Genomic DNA, 10,561 nt, shown 5'->3' on the forward strand with positions numbered 1-10,561 from the left:
TATACTAACAGTATAACCAAGTTTTGTATCACTTTAACATTGTCTTGGAATAAGCCTTTTTCGTTAACCTAAAAATTGAACAGATTAAAAATTAAATGCACTAACACTAACATATTACTTGGTTCTCGCTCTCTCTGTCTCACTCTCTCTGTGTGATTTGATATAATTTCCTTGTGTATGATTTCACCAAAAACCCTGGGGATCTCATGTCAGTCCTCTGGGCCGTGTGTGACAACCAAGTGAAATGAAGCACCAGCCAGAACAGCTCCCATCCACTGCACAGCATGCAACAGATCATTACTGCTCTGATTGTCGACAGATGATGATGAATTGGTACTGGTACTGATGCTAAACATTTCTGGAGGCAGCCCCTTGGACAATACTGCTTTATCACTTTTTTGTTTCTCCATGATGAAACCATCCTGGTAGAACCAAATACTGACAGCAACTACAGACACCTCCCACTGGTGTTACCCACCAGAGGGATAATCCTGGTGGTTCCTTAATGCACAAACAGATGTGTGAAACAATGTATTAAGACACTGAATAATATCCATCAAAGGTAATGGAGTCAAACAAATTGCATGTCACAGTTGGTACGACAAATACACAGCATGACACAATTGCGAGTGTGCCATTGAGTAATATTAAAAAAAAAAGAAAAGAAGCTCCAGGGATATGCTACTCCTCCATCAGGTGATAAGAATAGATGCCATACTGTTGAAACCATTCATTTTTCCACTAACCAATGCTACCATCTAGTGGTTTAAATCTATATAGGCACAACCATTATTTTATTGCATCATGTAAAAGGTTGACATCATGGGACACAACTTTCATGTGCTGTAACTAAACCTTTATACTTAAGATTTAAAGGGCACTGTTTGTTCATTAACATTAAAGAAAAAAATCTGCGTTACGAGTCCTTAAGACAGGCTACAGTGAAGAAATGACATAGGGCAAATGCAATTCCTGTAAAAAAAAAAAGCAAGATACATTCATTCATCTTCTACCACTTTATCCTCCACATGAGGGTCGCGGGGGACACTGGTGCCAATACCAGCTGACAGAGGGCCAAAGGCGGGGTACTGAAGGTTGGTCTTATTAGCAAGCTGCAACATGTGCATGTAATGCTCAAGCATGCTGAATAAACCTGGCATAATAGACCTTTTTCACAATAGGACAGTGACATAAGTTAGGGTTCCACTCCAGGGTTGTGCTATTGTTCAAGTGTAAGGGGTAGGTCCTACTAAATATTTGACACCAAGCTAATTTTGTTTCTGAAAAATGTGTTATTTTGAAACTGCACACGTTTTCCAGTGTTTTCTGGACGTGTTCCAATGAAGTGATGGAGTAATACGTTTATACAACGGTCATTACAGCATTAAATCTAATAAATCTAATGGTGCCCTAAGACGTTTGCACAGTACTATAGTATACACATTAATTCATCATCTACTGCTTTATCCTCCACATGAGGCTATTACAGCATATGCAAATATCTAAATTGACACAACTTTTGGTTTTGTTATTTGATCTTATAGACAATTCTAGTGTGTTTGTGGGGTGCACTTTTTTGTCTGATTGTTGCTTCTAAACAAAAAGACAAAGTCAAATATTTCACAGGGTGACTTATAACCATTCATAAGAGCAACACTATACTTACACTGTCCTCACACAACAATATTTGGCTCACAAACCCTCACCTAGTAATTTGCATCTGCGTCATCAGCCACTAGCTTTTAGTCCCAACACCAGATTACTGAACTGCATGGCTAGCCACACTAAACCAAGAGCTGGCCTTTGTCTGGTTTAAAAGAGCCCAGTCAGCAATTTCGAAGCCACATTGTCCCAACACTCAGGCTGTAAGATGGCCGGACCCTGCTGACTTGGATTCACAAATGAATGGTCTCCTATGTCCAACATTCAAAGTACATGTTGTTGCCTCACAAAAAAATGCAAGTTGAACTTGAAATCTAGTACAGAATGTATAAGTGTCTTCCTTTCCTCTATCGTAAGCAGCAACCTGACAACGTAGGGCAAAGGTAGTTCAGTGGTAGAGCGAGTCGACTTGAAGGTTGTGGGTTCGATTATGGCTGTGTCGGCAGTGTGTGAATGGGTATGATGAGTTGATAGCCGTATGAAAGTGTGAGGTAATGGTAAAACTGTAGTGTGAATCAGCTTTCAATGGTTATCAAGAATAGAAAAGTGCTATATTAATACAAAACATAAAACTTCAAATTTCTGGCCAATTCCTTTCGGTAACCTTTACCCCACATTGCTCCTGGACTGTGTGAATGGGTATGAATAATAGAATTAATGATAGAAATTGCACATAGATGCACTGTATGAAAGTGTGAGTGAATGGGTGTGAATGGGTGAATGGCAAAACTGTAGTGTAAAGCAGCATAAATACAATCCAACAGTCATTATAGTTTATTACTGCTTTGTGAAGCAGCAGATTGCACTGGGGGAGCATAATATTTCAGAATTCAAATGGTAATTTTTTTTTTATCTCGATACAGGAACTGAGTGGCCTTGGTGCTCTGTGTGGGCTTTGTCTATAGCATTATATGTGGTTTGGTTATTTTCTGAAAGAGAAATCAAAGGGAATTTCACATAATGATATTGCAGACATGTGCAACTGACCACAGTACCACATTCCTGGCTAGAAAGCAAAAGATGTAATTGTTGTGGGATAAGTGACAGCAGGTGATGTACATAGTTGTGGTTGGGATTTATGTAGCAACTTTTCCACAGTGGCCAGCAGATGTCACACTTCACAATAAATATGTACATTTCTCATTGAAGTTCTTAATCCAATTGTTCTTCTCCCTATTCTCTTAAAAATAATTACTATCTCTCTATTAATTTAAGGAACATCTGTTTATCTGTCCGGGTCACTTGACAGGCGTCTTGATGGCTTTGACATGTGCCTCGTCTAACTGTGCTGCCTGTCAAAGCCACAAATTCTCTGATGACTTTGAACAAAGGAAAAGGTAGTTGTGAGGAATTACTAATATTCACTGCCATAAAACAGTGTCATCTGTGTGATGAACAAGAAGGAAAAGAGGAAAGGGAAAAGGGCAGTGTCATGTTGTGAAATAAACACTCTACAATAAGTATGTTTGTGTGGCGGCATAATTGCATTAAAAATCAAAGCTTGTTTGCTTTTCATATCCTTAGAATAAGCGTTTTGTACTTTAGGCATGGGTCTTGCTTTACGGGGGCCATGATCTTGTTGAACTGTTCACTTGACAGTATTTAAACTTGGTAGGTGTGTGCAGTGCCTACTTTGAAATTATTTGGAATAGAAATACAAAGGATATTGGTAGAAATACGACAGATATATCTGAAGACAGAAGTGCCAATAAAGAGAGAATGTGCAAGGCAATGTGCCCTGATGCTTAGTCAATCAAAGCGGGTACTGCGCCATATAAGAAATGTATAAGTCTGTATAATAATATAATCTAAAATAGTAGTGACAGCAAAACAGTGCGCTTTGAACAACCAGCTATTTCAACTAAAGTCTGAGTGTCTGATCACCAATGATGCCCGCCCAGCATCAGCAATGCTTTAGCTTCCGTCCAATTGTTATTAAGTCTTTATGATTGTCACACTGGCTAAGAAATCCCATTGGTTTCTATGTGGTTTCCAGGAAGTGAACGCCACAGCTCTAACCACCTCCCACATGTGAGCCCCGCCGATAGCACCACGCGCAGCGTGTGGAGGATAGAGACACCGGTTGGGAAGGCAACGTCATTCCTCGGACAACCGATTCGACGTAGCGCAGCAGATCGAAAGCGGAGCGGCGTTGTCCGAGGCAGGTACCGTACCAGCCTCTTCAATAACGACGTGTGAAAAGCTGGCAGTTGGTTTTCATAAGTTTTCAGGAGAAAGGGGGAAAGTAGGTCGTATTAGATAAGAACAAGGTGGACGCTAGGGCCTGGCAGACTGTAGGCCCTGTATTTCTCCGCGCACTGTACTGAAAGAGTGAGGCCGGGAAAGGCACTTCCCTAACGGTCAGTGCTGCTGCCAGTACTGGTCAGGTGCCTTAACGGACACCGTGCCACAACTTGGAGAGGTACCCGGCGCAGCAAGTTAGGACGCGTATTCCATTTGTCTGAGACTGTGAATATGTGATACTCTGGTTCTTGAACTGTTTATTGCTTGTGCTTTAGTCCTCTTTTTGTGTATTATCAGGTGCTGAAGCTTTTACAGCAGAAAGATGGCGGACGACCCCAGCGCGGCAGACAGGAACGTGGAGATATGGAAAATCAAGAAGCTAATCAAAAGTTTGGAGGCTGCCCGTGGGTAAGGAATCGAATAAAGCTGTGTGTGAATTCAGCGGTCGGTTTGCCTCTGGATGGTGGTGTGAATGTGGACCGCCGCAACAGCTGGAGATCGAAGAAGTGGGGCCGAATCTGGGAGTGGTTAGCTTAACTTAGCTTGCTAATTGCTACACGCTAACTGCTGCCACATTGAGCCTGTTTGGAGAATGGGGACGTTGTGTGAATTATTAAGAATATGCCCTTTGGTGCGTCTGCTGTCGGTGTCAATGTTGTGTGTGTTGTCCCATTCATATGTTTTAAAGTTGGTTAACGTTAGCTGCATTGCTAATGGGACCCGCTAATAGACGTCATCTCTGTAAAGAGGCCTCCATCGGTGTCGTGAAAGCATGTTGTATGGAAAATAGGCCGGCTAGCTTATAGTTGCATTGTACATGCTACAGATGTATTTCACGTTTTCATAAGCGTCTGTATGATCGTTTTACACATGACGATTGTATGAACAATCGTCTCAATTATATCGCTAAGCCAGGAGTTTTACCTCGTGGTACATTAACATTTGGTAGTATCGAAATGGTCACTTGGTCAGAAACCCAGATCAGTTGTTGGCTAATGGGACTCTGGTCTTGCTAAGTTAACGAAGACGATATGTGAAACGTGGGCGCTGCTACATTGGCTTGTAGCTTGCGCTGCGACAGCTTGTCGTCTTGTAATGCGCAGAATTTGCTGTCCTCTGCTATATCACACATTGATGACCGTTTGCCCTATATTCACCCAGCTGCTGCCACCGCCGCCTGCGTGCTTGTTGTCTTTTCATTCGCAGGGGAATGCATTGTTTTTAAAAGGTAGTGAATGGAGGGCAACAGTGTGAAGGTGAGCGACTGAAACACAGCAGTCCTTGGTTTCAAGGGCAGATATTATTTACTATGAATCTACCCTTTGCTCTGGTTGTCCCTCCACAGTTAACAACTTGTCAAGATAATATCTTTAAGTTGTGTGTTGATAAAATCAGCGAATAGAATAGGTGAAGTTACCTTGAAAGCTATAAAAATAGATGGATAGAAGTTGACTATAGGTAGTCTTTCATCACTTAAATATAATTTTCAGATTGACCCTAATTGTTATTGTTATTATGTATGTATGTTGACATATTTTTTCTCTCTCTCTTATAGTAATGGCACCAGTATGATCTCACTAATCATCCCTCCTAAGGACCAGATATCCAGAGTGGCCAAAATGTTGGCTGATGAGTTTGGCACTGCCTCCAACATCAAGAGCCGAGTCAACAGGCTCTCTGTACTTGGGGCCATCACCTCTGTACAACAAAGACTAAAACTCTACAATAAGGGTATGTGTCACAAGGAAACCCCAAATTAGAAATTACAAATCGAAGACACAACAACAGGAGAGTTGTAACTGGTGCCAGATGGTGGATATGGCATTAAAATATATTGTGTCAGTTTAAGTTTTGGCAATCTTTCATAATCCCACTTGATATTTTGACTGCCTAACTGACATTACACTGACAGGCACGCCAATATGCAACGTTTTAAGTTTTCGTTAATAGAACACTAAAAATGGTCAAAATAACTGACCTTTGCCCTGGATGTTCACTATGCAACAGGATGGAAACACTACCAAATTTTCAGATTTGTGAAAATGGTGCTCGGGGAAAGGGGACATTATTGTTATTACCATTGGCTGTATAATTATGGTGTATGTTGTATGGCGACACTTGATAAAGTAAAATGTTAATTTTTACAGATAGCTTTAGCCAAGCAGTGGTTGGTGCAGTGTCGGTGCATTCACCATATCATGAGCAACAGAAGTTGATGATGCTGTACACAGCACCCCTACATATGGGACGGCATGCCCCCTCAGCCCTTTCCTGCAGAAATTGCACATTGTGTGTCTGTACAAAGCTTTATTTGTGTAATCTGTTTCACCCTTTTCCTTAAAATTATTAATATTTTATTCCAGTGCCACCCAATGGTTTGGTCGTGTACTGTGGCACGATTGTGACAGAGGAAGGCAAGGAGAAGAAAGTCAATATCGACTTTGAGCCTTTTAAGCCAATCAACACATCCCTGTACCTCTGTGACAACAAGTTCCACACTGAGGTGAGAGTTGGTGCTCTTTGTCTGCATGTAATATACTTTTTTTGTTGTATATTGTCAGGGTTGAACATTGTTTTTTAGAGTCTTGCATATTTCCGTCACATTGTCATGTATCGTCACATTTTATGCTTTTTTTGCTCACTCTCCAGGCATTGACAGCCTTGCTCTCTGACGATAGTAAGTTTGGCTTTATTGTGATCGACGGCAGTGGGGCACTGTTTGGCACCCTGCAGGGCAACACCAGGGAGGTGTTGCACAAATTCACTGTGGACCTACCCAAGAAGCACGGTACTGTACATTAGGAAAATGTATAAATACCAAATGGCAAAATGGTGATGATTGATTTTTGCCCTTGGAGAAGCATTCTAAAAAGTGTATTTTACTGTTTATCTTTCAGGCAGAGGAGGGCAGTCTGCTCTGCGTTTTGCTCGTCTGAGAATGGAGAAGAGACACAACTATGTGAGAAAAGTGGCCGAGACAGCTGTCCAGCTCTTTGTGTCCAACGACAAAGTCAATGTGGCAGGAATGGTTTTGGCTGGTTCAGCTGACTTCAAGACAGAGCTTAGCCAGTCAGACATGTTTGACCCAGTAAGTCTGTGTCCTGACAAAAAGTACCAATATAGTATTTATTACATCATATGTTCCCGACTAAATACCAGTGAATAAATTAAGTTCAATGTCTGTTAATATTTTATTGTTCTATACTTTTATCTCAAATGTTTTTTTTCATTTTGTTCTTTTCTGTGTTTTTTTTCTACAGAGGTTACAAGCCAAGGTTCTGAAGCTGGTGGATATCTCCTATGGAGGAGAGAATGGTTTCAACCAGGCTATTGAACTCTCAGCAGAGGTTCTCTCCAATGTCAAGTTCATCCAGGAGAAGAAGCTCATAGGTGAGTTATGACACATCAAATACACATGTTACCAGCAAGAGCTAATGGAAAAGAAGCCTGTTTGTGGTTGAAGTTTTCATAATGGCTGTACCTCTTTTTTAGGGCGGTACTTTGATGAGATCAGTCAGGACACGGGGAAGTACTGTTTTGGTGTGGAGGACACACTCAAAGCCTTGGAAATGGGAGCCGTAGAGATCCTCATAGTCTATGAGAACTTAGACACCATGCGATATATTCTACGTGTCCATGGGGCTGAGAGCAATGGAGCAGAGAACGGTATACAAACCACCACATGTATTAAATCTGCCATTACTGATGGGTGCAAGTGATGGCAGTGCTATAATATTTCTGTTCCACCTTGGATTTTCAGATGAGAAGACTTTGTACTTAACGCCAGAGCAGGAGAAAGACAAGTCTCACTTCACAGACAAGGAGGTAGGCCCTATAAAAATGACCAGGGTCCCTGGGATTTAAATAAGACCGATTGTGGTCATCCCATGTGTTTCTGTCTCTGATCTTTTTTAGACGGGGCAAGAACATGAGCTGATTGAGAGCATGCCACTGCTCGAATGGTTTGCCAACAACTACAAGAAATTTGGAGCCACACTGGAGATAGTCACAGACAAGAGCCAGGAAGGGTCCCAGTTCGTCAAGGGCTTTGGAGGCATCGGGGGTGAGCACATACTTTTTTGCTACAAGGGTTATGCTGCTGAGCATATGTTAATCATAATGGAGAATATGTATTACGTAATGGTTTTTGTTTTCCTTATTAAGTTTGGTCTGTGCCTTGGAGAGGTCAGCCTCCTTGTATCCTCAGGTATTCGTCGTTCAGCAGAGGCTGTGTTCACAATATTAATGTTACATTACAACTGCTTTTACCTGCCTCTTATGCAGTGTAGTAAGCACATGTTCTAATTTTCAGTCACACAAGGTTGGTCCCGGGCAGAGCTTGACTCTGGGAATTCATGAGGGGGCCTTATGCTTTGTAAATTTAAAATCCACAACAGATATCAGAGATCCTATCATATTCCACTTCATAAAAACAAAGAATTGCCTCTTACAGATATGGTGATCTGCAGCACCGGCCTATTCATATATAAAAATAACTAAGAGGCAAACCGCAGGCATGCACTAAATTAGAAAACATACAAGAAATACTTGTGTATGTCTCGCAGGAAACCATATTCCAGGAGCTCTACCTAATTTGAATTAATACTGAGATGAGTAACAATGAATACATTATTAGCCCTGGCGGTAACTTTACAAGTATGTCCCTTGCTGTTAATAATCATTGATTTGTCTCCCGGAACGGAAGGATTTAAACTATACATGGAGGTTAATGGCTATGATCAGTTCCACTTAAAATATGCCATTTCAGACCACTCTGAACAAGTTGTTGGTACCACACGACCTTAGCCACAGCAGAGTAATAAGATGGAAGATATGGACTTGGCCAAATGCTAAAGCAATTTGTATCTGTACGTATGCAACTTGTGTTTTCTGATTACAAAAGAGGACACTGACTGCTCCGTTCTGTTCCCTCTTGTCCTTCGTTTTTGAAAGAACACATTCATAGTTTTGTGGTGCTGTACTTGTCCATGTATATTGTCCTCCCTTTTTAGGACATGCTGGTAAAGTGAATTCATGTTATCATTTAAAGCTCTTATATGGTCTTCCTTAATAAGTGACTCGGTGTGCTTGTGCATGTCCTTCAGAGAGTGTGTTCATCTTGTATGCGTCATAATTGTGAACATCACTACTACAGTGAATAAGTTATATTTGCAATTTTTACAATTCTTAAAGTAAACCAATTGAACAACCAATTATTGAAATACTCCCTCCATGGTGAGATGAGAATTGCAGCAGCCCAGCCCAAGGTGCCGGGTTAGGACAAAGGTTCTGAAATGATTACTGGATCTGGAGCTTACTGAATGTAAGCTGACGCAGGTCTGTCTGGCTCCCAGAAATAAAGCATGTCGGGTTCAGATCAAAATTATGGGATGCCAGTTGGGTTCTGTCAATATTCTCTCGGTCAGGTTGAGACAGAAAAATCCGACCTAAGCCACACTCTGAGGTTTTTATCCTAACACACATTTTTCCTTTCATGCTACCACTATCTAGCTGAACGTGACATAGACTCGCTGGCCATCTTCTTTGCTCTTGTTAATCTATCATCTTTGTGTTTCGCAGGTATCTTACGGTACAGGGTGGATTTCCAGGGCATGGAGTATCAAGGAGAGGACGATGAGTTCTTTGATTTGGATGACTACTAGGTAGTCGGGGACTGACATTGGGAGAAAAAAAGCAAAGCAAAGGAATGAATGAAGAAATAAGGAAAGAAAAATGCCACCTCTCTTGCAGCAAGTGAGAGGTGCATCCGTGTTGACCATATATATGACAGACACACCTTCCAACTTACCTGTTGCATACACAAACTTGCACATACATTTCATCTGTACACATGACAAAAATCATACAGGCTGAAGAGGAGTGAGATTTTCTTTCATCCAGAGAGGGAAGAAAACCCTTCCTGAATAAATCCCTGCCTTAGAGTGCTGGTTCCTTCCCCTAGTTGGATTGGACTTGACTCATTTTTGTTCTTTTCCTCCTCCCCTCCATTTTGAATGAACACAACAGCAAGTTCCCAGCTTCCTCGCCCCTAACCCAGTCTGAAGATGAACTTTGGGCTGACTCCTCAAATATAGAAAATATATTTTCCTTTCTTGCCTCATAATCCCCCCATCCTTCCTCTCTCTTCTATGCTTTCTCTCTCTTTTTTTGCATTTCATTTTTTTACTGGTAACTGCTGCTGTTGTATTTTATGAGAGTGGGGGATTTTTTTTACCTGGGTTTCTGTAGAGAAAGGGGGACAAAGTATTAAATTTGAACTGCTGAAAACCATGTCTACCTCCTCATCTGCTGTGGTCTCAACCACGTGCTTGTCTTTTTGTTCCTGAAAAGTCTGAGTTCTTTGTCATCCTTACAAAATAATAAGTTGTGATAGTCCTGTGTCAGTGATACTTATGCATGACTGCTTTTAAGGGATTAATGAGGCTCTATATCCTCATGACAATACTCAATTTTCAATTACAGGATTCAGTGACAAAAGGACTTTGGTAAAGATATTGTCCTTGATATGTGTTTATGTAAAATTGCCATCACAAGTGTTTGATCCAATCAACAGATTTCAATTGAGTACTTTTTGTAAATTCATGTTTAATCACTTCAAAATCAGTATTAATGCTTTCTTGTGGCTATAGTTTAA

The 10,561-nt window shown here is 41.1% G+C and overlaps 1 protein-coding gene across 1 annotated transcript; it reads left to right on the forward strand.

The window, feature by feature from the left end:
• Positions 1–3,689: 3,689 nt before the first annotated feature.
• Positions 3,690–10,197, forward strand: LOC122761673 (eukaryotic peptide chain release factor subunit 1). Its single transcript, XM_044016911.1, has 11 exons — positions 3,690–3,827; positions 4,204–4,314; positions 5,462–5,637; positions 6,270–6,409; positions 6,556–6,694; positions 6,804–6,994; positions 7,167–7,296; positions 7,399–7,572; positions 7,667–7,731; positions 7,822–7,969; positions 9,487–10,197. Exons 2-11 carry the CDS (start codon positions 4,229–4,231, stop codon positions 9,567–9,569), a joined length of 1,332 nt encoding a protein of 443 aa, XP_043872846.1. The 5' UTR covers positions 3,690–3,827; positions 4,204–4,228; the 3' UTR covers positions 9,570–10,197.
• Positions 10,198–10,561: the final 364 nt, after the last annotated feature.

The sequence above is a fragment of the Solea senegalensis genome, unplaced genomic scaffold, assembly GCF_019176455.1.
Source record: "Solea senegalensis isolate Sse05_10M unplaced genomic scaffold, IFAPA_SoseM_1 scf7180000014870, whole genome shotgun sequence".
NCBI lineage: Eukaryota > Metazoa > Chordata > Actinopteri > Pleuronectiformes > Soleidae > Solea > Solea senegalensis.